This window comes from Phocoena sinus, chromosome 6 (genome assembly GCF_008692025.1).
Source record: "Phocoena sinus isolate mPhoSin1 chromosome 6, mPhoSin1.pri, whole genome shotgun sequence".
Classification (NCBI taxonomy): Eukaryota; Metazoa; Chordata; class Mammalia; order Artiodactyla; family Phocoenidae; genus Phocoena; species Phocoena sinus.
In genome coordinates this window covers 90,569,177-90,584,106 of record NC_045768.1, presented here as the reverse complement: position 1 = coordinate 90,584,106, position 14,930 = coordinate 90,569,177, and the positions used below count along the sequence as shown (strand labels likewise).

At 52.8% G+C, this 14,930-nt stretch overlaps 1 protein-coding gene across 2 annotated transcripts in view; it reads right to left on the bottom strand.

Annotated features, from left to right (window-relative positions):
* Nucleotides 1-685: 685 nt before the first annotated feature.
* Nucleotides 686-14,930, bottom strand: part of BICD2 (BICD cargo adaptor 2) — a 54,324-nt gene continuing 40,079 nt past the window's right edge. The window contains exons 3-8 of one of the 2 annotated variants that reach the window (XM_032634929.1): nucleotides 9,032-9,184; nucleotides 8,259-8,693; nucleotides 6,613-7,620; nucleotides 6,215-6,366; nucleotides 4,678-4,888; nucleotides 686-2,795 (exon numbers count right to left, since the gene is read on the bottom strand). In XM_032634929.1, coding sequence (XP_032490820.1) covers nucleotides 2,790-2,795; nucleotides 4,678-4,888; nucleotides 6,215-6,366; nucleotides 6,613-7,620; nucleotides 8,259-8,693; nucleotides 9,032-9,184 — 1,965 coding nt within the window. In that variant the 3' untranslated portion in view covers nucleotides 686-2,789. Of the gene's footprint in view, nucleotides 4,889-6,214; nucleotides 6,367-6,612; nucleotides 7,621-8,258; nucleotides 8,694-9,031; nucleotides 9,185-14,930 lie in introns of both variants that reach the window. The other variant, XM_032634928.1, reaches the window with a different exon arrangement.

Genomic DNA, 14,930 nt, shown 5'->3' with positions numbered 1-14,930 from the left:
TAAAGTGGGATGGGTGGGGATCGTGAGAAGGAGGGGGCCTCTCAGGGACCATGAAGCCAAGGGAGACTCCGGGTGGAGGGGAGATGCCAGGGTAGCAGGATCCTGACCTCAGACAGCCTCCCCAAGGGAAGCCCTGAGATTTGAGTGAAATCACTCAGGCCTGACTGCGACCATCAGAAAGAGAGGTGGCAAACTGTCCCTAGGACTTCCTATTCCCTCAGACATGATTTGTACCCTATGCTCACACTCACAAGCAAATCACTGGGACGGGCTCAGCGTGCCTTGAACACATTCCTGCAGGTGAACATGGTTTTGTGTTGAGAAACAAGTAACTCTTGTTGCCTGCACCTATTCATTCCTGGGCACAAAGAGCAAGAGTTTGGAGGGCAAAGGATCCCTCGTCATGCAAATCTCTTTGCTTCCTAGTCAGTACAATGCAAAGGCAATGTGCTCTCACTGCCACGCTGCTGGGTGCTCACGACACCTGACGCCCGTCACGGGAGGCACCCCCTGTCTCCCCTTCCCCCCAAGCCTCCTGAGATGGGCTTCAGGTTGCTTCCAGTTTCCATCACCAGGGTTAACGATAGGCTGGTTTTCTTGTTTTAGGTGCTGGAATTATAGTGCATTGCTGGACCCACAGTCATCTGGAGCAGGGGGTCAGAGCAGCCACAGAGAACAAGTTTTGTGCTTTGTCTTTTTATTATTCTTTATTTACTGGTCCTACCAACGTGACCCTTTACCCAGGCCCACTGTTCCTATGTGCACTGGCTTTACAGACATTTGCACCATATGTCTGTGTCCCAAGTTGTGAGCGATTTCTCCTTCCTATTCCTTTTCCATGCTGTGTCTCATTTTCTCAGAATCTGAAGGCATTTTTGTTTGTTTGGGTCTGTGTAAAGGTTCCTTGGCAGGAGAACATGCATATGATCTTAAAATAAAGACATTCTGACACTAAGGTAATGCACAGAAAAAATACAGTACACAGACATCATTGCAAATAAATACCCCGTACAGATGAAGTTTTTGTAAATGTAACATTATTTCTTATGAATCAACACTGTAAGAGAAGGTAAAAATAGGGGTCCCTACAACTAGGAATAAAAATGCTTATTCCAGGAAACAGAATTCTTCTATTCTTGCTACTTATATTATTATAATTTGTCCTGTATTTTGGAGGAGAGAGGACACTTTTTCTTCCTCCTCCTTGAGTACCAATTTGACCACTTGCACAACCTCACTCAGCAAATCAGGACAGGACACAGATCTGGTTTGCCAAGGAGCTTTAGTGACTTCTGTTTCCTGAAATTAACAGTGATTAGTTACACCAAGCAAGAGAATATATAATGTCTCTCTCTCACATTTGCAAAGAATACTATGGCTAGCCCTCACCCCAATGCACGAGGCCGACGGTGCCGGCTCCCCTGCCACCCGCCCCACTCTTCACAAACGTGGCGTGTTGTTCACATAGCTTGCTTAGCTTGTCCCATGAAGTCCATTTGGTTCCCAAAGCACACTCAAGGTTTGTGTTCACTTTCGTTTTCTCAGCCCCTGAATTTGCAAGGATCTGCACAGTAAAGAATCACTGACTAACAGAATTTTGCACAATTGCTGTTTTCTTTCCCTCAATGAAGATGCCCAGGGTCAGGTTAGAAGGTGTGCACCTGTTCACACTGATTGGTCCACACTGGCCTTCAACATTCCCAACTAGCTCTTCACTGTCCATTTTACAGAATAAACTACGCTGGAACACCTCCCTAAACTGATGAAGGCACTACTGGCAATGATTACTAACAAAAAGGCGTTGAAATATAACACCCTAAAAATCGACGACTGTAGAATTTTCTAAGTGTACCACAATTTGGCACAACAACCGGAGTAACAAAACAATTCCAATTTGGAATTTCACTGGTACAGTTGTATAAAATTCTGTTAATCAGTCATGCTTCACAATGTCCTAAAACCCAGAAAATTCTGGAATTTGTAGGTAATACTACTCATTCAATAATTTATCTTTTTGTTTTCAAGTGCCTTTTACTGTTTAACCAGAGCAAAGGTCAAGTTTTCTTCTTGTTACATTGAACTATTCCTAAGAATAATAATAATACAATATGAAAAACCCCAGAATCCGAATACCCTGGATTTCTTAATGAACATGGCATTTAAAATCTGTAATTTCAAACATGAACCACAATGCCGTATAATTAAAAGGCTGCTGAACCACAGCATGGATACATTTAGCCGGGCTCCTTACCAAGTTGAAGCCTTCACCTAAACAATCTAGAGCTACACGCTAGGAGGACACACCTGTGCCATGTGCTGATAACAGATCAACACACCGTTGGGAGCTACAGGACCACGAGACAGACTACGGCATCTGAGACCATCTCTACGCCAGGGATGAAGGAAGCAAATATAATATCAAAATATCAAAAGTGCACAGGTGGATTGGGTAAAAAAGGAGTATCTGTAATAGGGAGACCCCAGTGGTGAGTGTTTCTAGAGGGTTCCTAAGCAAGCCTGGTGGTCGCTGTCCAAGCAGGTTCTTCAGCGCCTGTACAAAGGCCTTTCCAAGCAGCAGCTGCCGGCATTCTCAACATTAAAGCTTTTATTTCCTCTGCCATTAAAAACTTGGGGAATGCTATTTTGAAAAGAATTGCAGTAGCATATCCAAAAACGTTTCTAAGTGGACTTTTAGGCTGCCCTTCCTTCCTCTGCGTGGGCCCATGGGAGAGGAGGGGAGGGGGCTGCAGTGTGACAGGGCCGGCGGCCGAGTCCTCCCAGCAGCTACTCTACAGCTGAAAATGGGAGAAAACAAGACAACGTTAGAACCGGTCACCCGTCAGACAACTAAAGCTCTCACCGAGCTGTGAGGGCATGGGTGTGTTAGTTGGCAGCAGAGAAGACCTGCATGTGTTAGGGGGCGCCGCTGGCCCCGAGTACCTCATGAAGACCCTTTACTTTACAAGTATGGAGAGAAGCTGTGTGCCAGGCTTGGCAAGGAGGCAGAAGCAGTATGCGGCGCCAGCAGGCAGCCATGCCCCGGAAGTCCTGCTTGCAGAGGGGAGATGGCCTGACATGTTCTCAAGTGGGAGGGGAATCCGAGACCTGACATCCCATCTGCAAAACAGCCTGGAGCTGGGTATAGGCACACAGAAGGGACAGGTATGGTCCATCCTGTGTATCTTCACTCCGCAGTTTGCCAAATCCAAGTTGGTCTGGGTAGAACCTGGCATCTGGTGGGAATTGAGACATGCTTGGGAATTAAGGGAAAGAGTGGAATGGGGGCAGATACCTGTGTGCAGGGACAATGAAAATTCCCCCTCAGGGCCCCAGAGAGAGGAGGCAAAGAGCTATTCAGGGAGACTGCACCTTCATGGCTGGTGGGCCCCAAGGATGACCTGGAGAGAAACACTGAGAGAAGTTCGGCTGCCAAAGCTCTTGGTGTGGGTGCAGCTTCTGAGCATGGGGGAGTACTATGGCTGCCTTTCCTGCCTGTCACCACCTCTGGAATTGCACTGATGATCAAGAACCATATTCCTCCTACCGTGAATCCTGAAACTAGCCCTGGGTCCATTCAAGGTTCCCTTCCCACACCAGGCCGGGCTTCAGTTAATAGGTGTGGGACCCAGTCCCTCATTTCAGCCTGGCCCGCTGGTAACTCAAGCTCAGGTTGGGGGTTTCCACAGCCCTGTTTCTTGTAGTCTGAAGCCCCCTGAGAGGAAGGCCTGATAATGGGCAGAGAGTGAAAAAATCCAACTGGAAGCTGGGGACACTCTAAGTACAAAAGGATGGGCTTCCTGTGAGGACAGAGGTTTGGCCAGGCACTTGGGAAGTTTTTCTCATTAGAAAAAACCCAAGCCTTTTTGGCCTGCCGGTTTGTCACCTTGCAGGCCACCAGACAAGCGTACAAATCTCAGAAAGAGAAGCTGAGGCTGCTGAGCTCTGGTCTGGGGTGTGGTTAGGTATGCCTGTGCGCCTCTTGAGCACGTGTACGCCTGGGCTGGAGGACATGGGCCACAGGGCTGCTCTTCCTCTGGGTTTAGGGGAAGGAATTCTGTAATTCTGTCCCAAATATAAACTGTAACGAGATGCCGCACAAACTACAAAATAATTGTCTCCGTAATCTGTACCAAGCACAGAGTGTCCTCCGAGGCCGCACCTGGGATTCAGGCTGGAACCTCTAACACTGGTTTCTGGGTGCCAGGGCAGTACAACTGCATTAGACACATGCAGGGAACATGCAAGTTTCAATGCAAGTTCTGCCCCTCCCAGTGAGAGCCAATGGCACGCGGGCCCTGGGAAGCCACATTTTTGTGAGGACACATGGCTCCAACCCCACCTTGACCACCCCTCCAAGAGAGCAGCTGCTGTGAAGGGTGGTCCCGAGGGGTGAGAAACAGACACAAAGCTTGCAGTGTCCAGGTGGAGAAGCAGGCTGCCTCTGCTAAATTCTTCCCTCTGTGCATTAGTCACAGTTAAGACCAGCCTAGCACCACGGTCCCGCTGCTGCCAGGTTAGTTGAGGTGAAGCGGACAGGTGATATGCGGCAGGTTAGCTGCAGCGTGTACCCTTGCGGCCCTAATCGCAGTAAACGTTATATTTCTCGCCACAGAGCACCTGGGCAGCAAGCCCAGCACCCTCAGCCCTGTCACTAGCGCAGGCGCAGGTGTGACTTACGCTCGGGGTACCAGACTTGGCCTTGGGGGTGGCCTTGGCGCGGCTTCGCCGGGTCTGCTCATGGTCCAGCTCAAGCAGCTCCAGCCGCTGGGTCAGCGCCAGCTTCTGCTGGATGGCCATGCGCAGCAGCGAGTTGAGTGTCTTCTTCTCATCCTCAGCAGCTGCCAGCTGCCGCTGCATCTCATCCAACTGTGTGATGTACTCGTCACACCTGCGGGGACGCAAGAGGCGAGAGCGCGGCTGAAGGACCTGGGAGAGCCAGTGGCGCGTGTGATCATGGCTCCCGTACTGAGAGCTCCAGAAGGTGAGCAGACCCCATCTGCTCACTGGGCTAGAGACGAAGAGGATGTGCCCCTCTGAGGTTTGGCTTTCTCTGGGAGGGGCTCTCTGAAGCCAGTTTTCACTAAAGGAGGTGGTGGCTGCCCTTCAAGGCCTCCAGGTGGCTCAGGGGCAGTGGGCTGGAGGTGTGATATCACTTGGCTCTCAGGATGTGGGGATAAACCCGAGGGCAGGAATTGGCTTGCTCCCGGAATAGCCCAGGCACACAATAGGTGCTTAGTAAGTCTAGAACAAATGGCTAACCAGAGCCTGGGAAAAGCACATGTGGATGTCATAAACAGCCCTATTTTAGTATCTGCTGAGCTGTGGCACATGCTCCCCAACTAGGTAAGGAGCTGGGAGAGAAATGCCCACCCTGGGTCTGTCCCTGAGGGAGGGAGTGCGGCCTGGGTGAAGGGGATGGTGGGCACACCCACCCTACACCCCCATCCACCAAGGCCAAGGACCATCAGCAAGTTTTAAGCCTTGCCCCGAGGTTTGCAATCTTGGCACCATCTGAGAAGTCAGGCTTTTAAATAAAACAAGTTGAGGAAGCAAGGGTCAACATACCATGTGCTGAGGACTAACTGAACGCTTTCCCAAGCACTTTGCCCAGGAGGAAAGAAAGCTTCCAGAGAGGCCTGGAAGCTTCTTTCTTTGTCTTTGCCCCCTCCTCCCACATCGCTGAAATGCAGGGAGTGCCCAGCACCCTAGCACAAGGCAAAGTAGGCCCTGAGCTCAGTTTCAACACTGTTTAACCCAGAGCCTCAGCCTCCCAACCCTGACTGACACTGGCCAGCAGATGGCACCATGCCTCTCTGAATAGGGAAACACCCAGAAGCAGGCCCCAAAAGCAGCCTCCAGCTCTGCAACTGCCTGGCTTCCTGACCACAGGACTGGCCTAAAGAAAGATGCCGCCCACCACCCCCACAAACTCTAACTGGCAGGGTCAGAGGGGCAGCACTGGGACCCCGCCCCTGCTGGGAGGGAAACCTTCCTTCTAAATACATGAACTTCCCACCAAGTTCTGGGGGCAAACTCATTTGTTATCACTGGCTTGCCCACTTGCCTGTTTCTCCTTCGAAGCTCATGCCTCCAGCCTGGCCATAAGGACCCACTCTTTCAGCTTTCTGCTTCCAACTTTCTCATCTTAGGCGTAAAGTGGAGACAAAACTGGGCCCCTGGGCTGCTGAGCAGTGAAAGGAGCAGTGAGCGTTACCTGGTGGCGAACATGGCACGCAGTGAGGAGAAGGTGGCCGCGTCCTCCTTGAGGGCCTTGAGCTCATTGCGCAGCTTCATCATGGTCTCGGTCACCATGGCCTTCTCGTTCTCGTACTTGCTCTTTAGGTTGGCGAGGGCCACCTCTGCTGTCTAGGGGGTCAGAGATGCAAAAGACGGGCAGGTGAGGGGCGTCAGGAGGGGTCTGCTGCCTCAGTGCCACAGACCAAGGCCCCAGCCAGCCCTCTCAAAGGCCTCAGCCCCTCCCCACAGCACTGAGGTGAGGTTTTCTCACATCTTTCCTTAAGTAGCAGGAACGGCATGGGACAGGAGGCCAGGGAGGGTGAGAAACCCCCCGCCCACGTGCCCACCCCTGACGGACCCGGGCGCCATGCACACCTGCTTGTTGGCCTTGAGCACCGTGCGCAGCGTGGTGATCTGCTCCCGCTTGGTGCTGAGCAGCGACTTCAGCTTCAGGATCTCCTCCATGAGCGCCTCCCGGTCCTTGTCCGCAGCTGGGCCCAGCTCCTGTGAGGCCAGGCGCTGCCGCGACAGCTCTGTGGTGCGGTCCACAGCCGCCTGCAGGTGCCTGATCTGGTCACGGATGATGGCGATCAGGTTGTAGATGTTCATGGGCTCCCGGCGTGGGTCACTCAGGGGCGAGGGCAGTGAGGAGCCAGGTGAGGGGCTGCTGTCCCTGGCCCTACCCTCTGCAGCAGGCGGCCCCTTGGGCAGGACAGGTGAGCGACGCCCCCGGGTCTCGGGGCTGCAGCTGCCGGCGCCAGCCGGGCCCTCTCGGTAGTAGTCCAGCACCACACGGGTGGGCGTCTCGTTGTTGCACATGCACACGTGGTGGTAGAGGTTGGCCAGCTCCTCACTGAAGGTCACCAGCTCGTCCTGGGCCACGCTCAGGCTGCCTTGTGTCTCGCCTGCGACGTCGCTCACCTTCTTCAGCTCCATCTGCAGCCGGGACAGGAGCTCGCGGTCCTGGCGACTGGCCTTCTCCAACAGGGAGACCTTCTCAGTGAGCGCCTGGCTTTCGGCCTCATACCGGCCCTTCTCCTCGGTGTGCTGGGCCTCGCTGGCCTCGTGTGCACTGCGCAGCGCCTTCAGCTGCTCCCGAAGCTCACCAGCCTCTGCCAGGGCCACACGGTACTTGCAGGCCAGGATCTCAGGCCCATTGATGTCCACTTCATAGTAGTCACCATCCTCATGGCTGTCTCGCTCCTTCTCACTGTCCAGGGCTGTCCGCCGCTCCTTGCTGGCCTGCAGGCGCCGCAGAGCACTCAGGTTCTCTGTGAGGCGGCTCACCTCCTCGTGCTGCTCCGACAGGGCCCCTCGGGCCTGCTCCAGCTGCTTCTGTGTGTCCTGCAGCGTTGCCAGCAGGCCCACCTTCTCCCGCTCCATCTGCGAAGGCACAGAAAAGGCCCGTCAACAGCCCACAGGAGTACTTGCGCTCAGAAGACCCCTGGACAGTCCCAGGAGTGACCCCATCCATGCCATGACCATCACCCTGCTAGCCTCTCTGTGATAAATTCGGGCGGAGGTGTCATGTGTGGGGCTATGAGGGCTCTTCCCCCTGCCCAGATGCTTGCGGGGCTTGGTGAGTCCCTCCTCAGAGACACGCGGTGAACCAAGGGGCTGTGGTGCAGACCCTGGGATTCTGTTCAGTTGGGGTAGGAAACCCTGACGTGACGTGTCTACAGGACACAGCATGGGAAACTACACACAGGGACCTCAGAGGGACATAAGAAAACCTCTGGTGGTGCCCAAACTTGTAACCAGAAACCTAATTCTCTGGGCAACTTCCACCTATAATGCTGCAATTCCACTTAGGTTAACAATACAGAATTTCCTATGTAAAAGAAACGTAAGTAAAAGAAGGTGCACAGCATTGACAAAGTGTCAGGAAAGCGCTGTCCTGGTGACGAGCAGGTCTGGCCAACACCATGGGGGACAGGAGTGGAGGTGGGAATGGTGCACGTGGGCCCAAGGCCCGGGGCTGTGACAAGACCTGGGTGGGGTGGGGCTACCCACCCGCTCACCTGCATTAGCTGCTGCTTAAGCTTCTGGATCTCAGAGATGTTGAGCTCACTGAGGAGGTCAGAAACGAGGCTGGGGGAAGGTGGAGCAAGGCCGTCCTTGGTGGGCGTGGAGGTCTTGTTGTCCAGCGGCAGCTTGGCCAGGCCACCGTGCTCAAAGCCATTGGCCAGGGCTTCGGCGTCATCACCGAGCTTAAGGCCGTCCAGGGAGACGTGCAGGTGGCTGGTGTAGAGGGAGTCATTGATGCTCATGTAGTGCGACAGCTCCTTGCGCAGACTGTTCTTCTGCTCCCGCTCTGTCTTCAGCGTCTCCAGCGCCTCCTCCAGCTGCCGCTCCGAGATCTCCTTGAGCCGAATGGCGTCCTCCAGCTGGCTGTTGAGATATTCGGTCTCCTCCTCCAGACGCTTGATCTCATGCTTGAGACCCTCAAACTCCACCTGTGAAAGAGGTCAACACTCTTCTATGCCTGAGGAATGGGGAAGAAGCACCATTGTGCTGACTACACAGCTGGGAAGACACGGATGCTTAGAGGGTTACAGGCATGAGGTGCACACAGGAAATGGTCAGCCCACACCTGGGACACACGTGCACGTGGTATGAACAGTGCAGAAGCATGAGACTTGCTCATCACCAGAGATGCCACGGAAATCAGAACACATCCACACTGCCAATTTGTCAGGTGACTTAAAATGTTGCCTAGTGAAAGTGAGGGTTAGGCCAGGGCCGTGGCCCAGAGCCAACCTACCTGTCCCACCTGCCCAGCCCAGATACTTGCCTGGTTCTGCCTGAGCACAGACACCTGCTTTTGCAGACTGATGTTCTCCTCCTCCAACTCCGAGTAGTCCTGCAGCAGGCGGGCCTCCCGGAACTTGTACTCCTTGATGTCATCCCGCAGGCGGCCACGCTGAATCTCTACATTTTGGTTGATCTGCCAGGAGGAAGGCAGGTGTGAGCAGCCTGCCCTAGCTGGTCTCACCACCCCTGGGGCAGAAGGAGCTCAGTGCAGCCAGGCCCACCATAGTGGCCATATAGCTGGGACTTGGAATCCCAGGCCTGCTCTGGTACCCGATGTGGCCACCTGGCGAGGAGCTGGGGCCCTGGGCTGTGAGGTATTGCAGTGAACAATGCAGGATCTCAGCCTGCTCTGACCCTTGGTTCCTTCATCTGTAGAATGGGGTTCAAAGTAGTTCCTCGGTCACATGCTGCTGGTAGCATGTACAATGGTGCAGTGCTGTGGAAACAGTCTGCAGCTACTCGAACAGTTCAGCACAGAGTTAACATCTGACCCATCAATGCCCCTCCTCGGCATGCACTGGAGAGAAAGGAAAACACATGTCCACCAAAATCTTGTGCACAAATGTTCAGACACTATTCACAACAGCAAAGTGGAAACAACTCAAATGTCCACCAACTGATGAGATAACATGCTGTAACACAAATAAATCTTGAAAACAACATGAGTAAAAGAAGAGGTGTTAGTGGTCACGTATTGTATTGTATGATTCCACTTACATGAAATGTCCAGAATAGGCAAATCCACAGAGATAGAAAGCAGATGGGTGGTCGCTGGGGGGCAGGGAGAAGATGGGATGGAGAGTGACTGCTAATGGGGTTTCTTCTTGGAATGATGTAATATTCTAGAATTGATTTGGGATGGTGCATAAATCTGTAAATATACTAAAATCCACTGACTGTACACTTTAAGTGGGTGAGTTGTAAGGGATATGAATTATCTCAATAAAGTTGTTAAAAAAAGAGTTCCTGCCTCCGAGGTGCCTTGAGGATTCAAATATCATGCACGGAGAGAGGCCAGTGCAGACCTGTCATTAACTGTGCAATCAAAACTGGTGGGAATTCTCAACTGGCTGCCACTATGCGCTGTGTGCCAGGACCTGGGTCCCTTGGCCCACATTCTGGGGCCATCTTGTCTACTGTAGGATGCTTAGCAGCAACCTGAGCCCTGCCTACTGGATGCAGCCCCCACCCCTGTTGTGACCACTGAAACTGCCTCCAGACATGGCCAGTGTGCCACGGGGGCAGAATCATCCCCTAGACAAACACTCTCCATCTCTCCCCACATCCCTGTTCCCAACAATCCAAGCAGCTTCCCCCACATGCCTGCAAAGATCTAACACCCCCCCAGGCCAACACCACCCCACCTGGACCCTCGGCTAGAAGCGCCATCACCCACTGGGCCCCATAGCTTTGTCCTCCTCACCCAGCACACTGGCCTCTCTGCTGGTGCTGAGGTTTCTTGTGATCACATCCGTGCATCACATGGAATCCGTGCAGATTCCATATAGGTACACACGGAACAGCAATGTTGGATTGGTAAAATGAAATAGGACCAATAAGAAAAAAAGTTCAAGAAAGCAACAGAGAGGGGAGTGAGTCATTATATGTATCAAGCACTCCTGACAAACGCTCACTACCAAAATCTCCAGTAAATGGACTGATGCAGTCTTCTCAATAAGTGACCCAAGGAGGTACCCAAGAGCCAACATCAGAAAAAACAGACACCAAGTTACTGACTGGAGAAATGCAAGGCCCCCAGAAAGCAAAACTCCTATTAGGCAAAAATAAACAAAATAACAGTGTGAGTGGCAATGGGAAGAAACATATACTTACTTGCTTCCTAACGAAGTTCTGCATACACCTCGACTCTGGCCATTTCCCTTGTTAACCACCCAACTGACTGTTATGGTTAATCTTAGTGTTAGCTCGTCTAGGTCCTGGCATTGGTCAAACACCGGCCTAGATGTCGCCATTCAGGTATCTTTTAGATGAGATTAACATTTAAATTAGTAGACCCACTGAGTAAAGCAGATCACGTGCCATAATGTGGGTGGGCCTTATCCAGTCAGTTGAAGGCCTTGAGGAAAAAAAAAAGACAGCCTTCAGACTCAAGCTGTAACATCAGTTCTTCCCTGGGCCTCCAGCCAGCTGGCACAACCCGCAGATTTTGGATCTGCCAGCTCCCACAACTGAGTGAGCCAATTCCTTACAATAAATCTCTCTCTATATACACACACACCCCTATCGGTCTGCTTCTCTGTAGAGTCCTCACTAACACAATGATTGCTATACAAGAACCATGCTTGCTGCATCCACCTTGTGTAAGGCAAGCTGGTTGCTCCCCACCTGTTGTGGTTCAGCCCACTCTGGTCTGATGCACCTGCTGAGACCACCTGCCCACTCTCAGTATGGGAGGACACAGGAGGTAAGATGGTGAGACAGGGGCAGCAGGCAGGGGCAGCTGTTGGTCACGAACAATGTAAATGGGCTTTATTTAAAATTTAACAACTCCCCTCAATAAAACAAGTGGTCCCGAGGTGGACAGAAAGAAGACAGAAAGAGATAAGACCACGGGCCAGCCTGATTGGCTAGGCCAAAGCCCTCTGCACCCCAGAACCTATGTGCCCAGGCTGCACCAGAAACCTCTGCTGAGCTGAACCCTTGCACAGTCTTCCTGCACAGGAATCGTCTTTGTTTTTTTTATTGAGATATGATTCATACACCATGAAGTTCACCCACTGAAAGTGTACAATTCAGTGGTTATAGCTTATTCAGAGCTGTGCACCATTACCTGTTCTGGAACATTTTCATCACCCTAAAAAGAAACCACACACCAATTAGCAACCACCAATCTGCTTTCAGTCTGTGGATTTGCCTTTCACAGAAACGGACCTGGACAACATGTGGCCTCTCTGTGTGACTCAGAAAACCTTTCACTGGCGCTGTCTCCATACTGGCACTGCACTTGGTGCTCGACCGCCCCGAGGGGCATCACCCACTCCTTCCCTACTGAGTATCAACTGTGCTAGGTGCTGCTCTAGGCTCTGTCTTGTTCACTGAGGCACGTGTATAGTCGCCCACGCACAGCACACACATTGCCAACTTGTGTCAGCTGCTGCTGAGTGAGGCCCTGAGTAAGTGAGGAGGGGTGTTGTACTGAAGTCAGGTCTGGGAGTCTGGAATGCAGAGCAGCCAGTACCCCATGTTGCAGAAGCCCCATCACGGCACAGCTGGAACTAAGGCATAGGGAGGGAGCACCGTCCTGCACAGGAGCGCTCCAAAGCTGGTCAGTATTTTCCCTCAGAGGAAAGGACAAGATGTTTAGCCATGAGGCCATAGCCCAAGCCCCAGGAAAGGGCTGTGGCCCCATGTAAGGCCAGGGTGGAGGTGGGAGGGATGCCCCAGCCCCGTCAGAGCTGTGGAGCCTGCACAGGGAGAAGGTGAAGACAGAGGCAGAGACCGGAACAATGTGAACACAAGACAAGGAACACTGAGGGTTGCCGGCACCCAAAAGCTGGAGAGGCTCCACCTGGAACACGGTCCTGCCAGTACCTTCATTTCAGATACAGAAAATCTTAGAGAATAAAATTCTGTGGTTTTAAGCCAGTAGTTTGTGGCAATCTATTATGGTGGCCCGAAAAAACAAATATACAAATATAGGTTTAATACCAGGAAAAAGACATTGCTGTAACAAATACCTGAATATGTGGAAGTGGCTGTGGAGGTGGGGATGGCCAGAAGCTGGAAGAGCTTTGAGGAGGACAGGAAAAGGCCAGACTGCCTTGAGACTATTGGTAGAAATGTAATCGTTTCAGGTGACTCTGGTGAGGCTCAGAGAAGAGTCACAGAGAAATCTTCAGCTGCCTTAGGGAATGCATATACCATCACAAAATAACACTAGAAGAGGTACGAATGTTAGTTAGAAGTGCTCCCAGTAAGGCCTTAGGAGGGAACAAGAAACAGTGGAAAGGCTGTCCTTGCTGTAAAGCGGCAGAAAACCAGACTGAGCTGTATACCAGGGCTGGGTGGAAAGCAGAATTAGTAAGTGAGGAATTTGGATGATTAGCAACCTCTGGGTTGTCTGCCCATGTGACAACTCCATGCCCTGGCTCTGGAGCCAGGTGTCCTTCTGTCCAAGCCTGTCCACTCCACGCTGGAGCATGGGGCTGCTGCCCCTGACCCAATACCCACCACACCTCACTTTGTGGCCAAACACCTTGCTTTCTTCCAGCAGCTCCTGGTGGCCCAGATGCCACCACAGCAGGAAATAAGCCTTTTCCTGGCTCCTAGCCAGGACAGGGGAGATGACAACCGACATGACTTCTGCTGGGACATCTTTGTCACTTACTCCTGGGCCTGTGCAGGGCCTGACATGTGCAGAGTCCACCAGGAAAGCAAGGCCAGGGTCCAATGGGACAGAAAGATTTTTCCTAGTAGGGGGTCCCACTGGGCAGATGCTGCTGACCCCTCCACAACTCACAGTCCTGCTTCGCCAGGAAGCCCTCACTCCTCCATTCCCAAGGCAAATCCGTGGAAGGCCTTGGCATGTGCCAAGGACCTGACTCTGCCTCCAGCCAGCTGTGGCCGTGCCCAGCTCCTTGGGTCTCTTGCTTCTCCATCTGCAAAATGGGGCCCAAGGCCATGTCCCAGGACAGAAGTCGACAGGGCCCGTCCATTCACAGTGCAGAGGTCAGGACCCACTGACTTTAGGCATGCAGCCAAACCTTCTGCACCTTGGCTTCCCAATTTGTGAGATGAGGGAAGTAACTGGATGCCCACAGCGTCACTGAGAGGACAAGTTATGGGGTAGCTGGAACTGTCTCACATGCTGAGCATGTTTGCTACACGTGTCACATGATGGAGGCCACAAGTTCCTCTTGGAGAGTTGGGCATGGGGGATTGAACCCCTAAGCCAGTTATCGCAGGGTGGAAGGATGGGGATGGGGGTGGGGGTCAGAGGGCACAGCACAGCTGGCCCATCAGTCACTGAACATGGATGGCAGCAGGACCAGGCACAGGGAGGGAAATGACCTTCTGTGGAAGGGGCATCTCCTATGGAGACTGTGCAAAGCCTCCTCGGCTGGGTCACACCAAGACAGGTACAGGTTGGTGCTTATCAGGGACAGTGCTTGGTGTTGTGTCCTCATGATGCAGGCTCCTCAGCCAGGCCCGAGCCTTGGTGCAAGCCTCCTGTAGGATGGGGGACGGCCATGGAGGAGCTCAGGCAGAAGCAGCAGGGCCAGGACCAGCAGGAAGAGTAACTTGAGTGGGATGGGCGCAGAGTACAGACAGAGCCAGCAAATCATGGGGACACTGACCAGGGCTCTAGTCTGAGTAGGCAGTGATGGAGAGCCTCCACTCCAACCAAGAACCTGGCATGGCTCCACAGTGATCCTACAGAGCTCCTACAGTGATCAGGGGCACAGGTGGGGCCTCAGGAGAAAGATGAACTGAGGATGTATGAACTGAGGATGTAGGCTTCCCCCTGAAGCACTAACAGGAACAGCAGGAATCCTGGCCCAACCAGACCTGCTCTTTAATAGCAGTGTGTGGGACTGGCTGAGCTCATTTCCTGACACCAAAGCCAGTAGTCAGCAAGTCCCCCGCCACGCTCCTGACTGCCCCCTTCTAGAAGGGGGAAGGAGCAGAATGAGTCTGGGCTGGGCAGAGCACCTCTACTGGCTCTTCCGGAAAAGGGTGCTTAGCCAGCAAAGAGTCTAGTCTCCAACTTGGGTGGTCAAATCTACAGCTCCGATGGCCCCTTCTCCCCACCCTGACTAGAATGCTCCTGTGGGAGGAAATGAGATCATGCACTCCCCCTGGATCCAGCCAAGTTCCTCCCAGGCCCACAAGCCTTGGTGATCTCTGATCCCAAACCA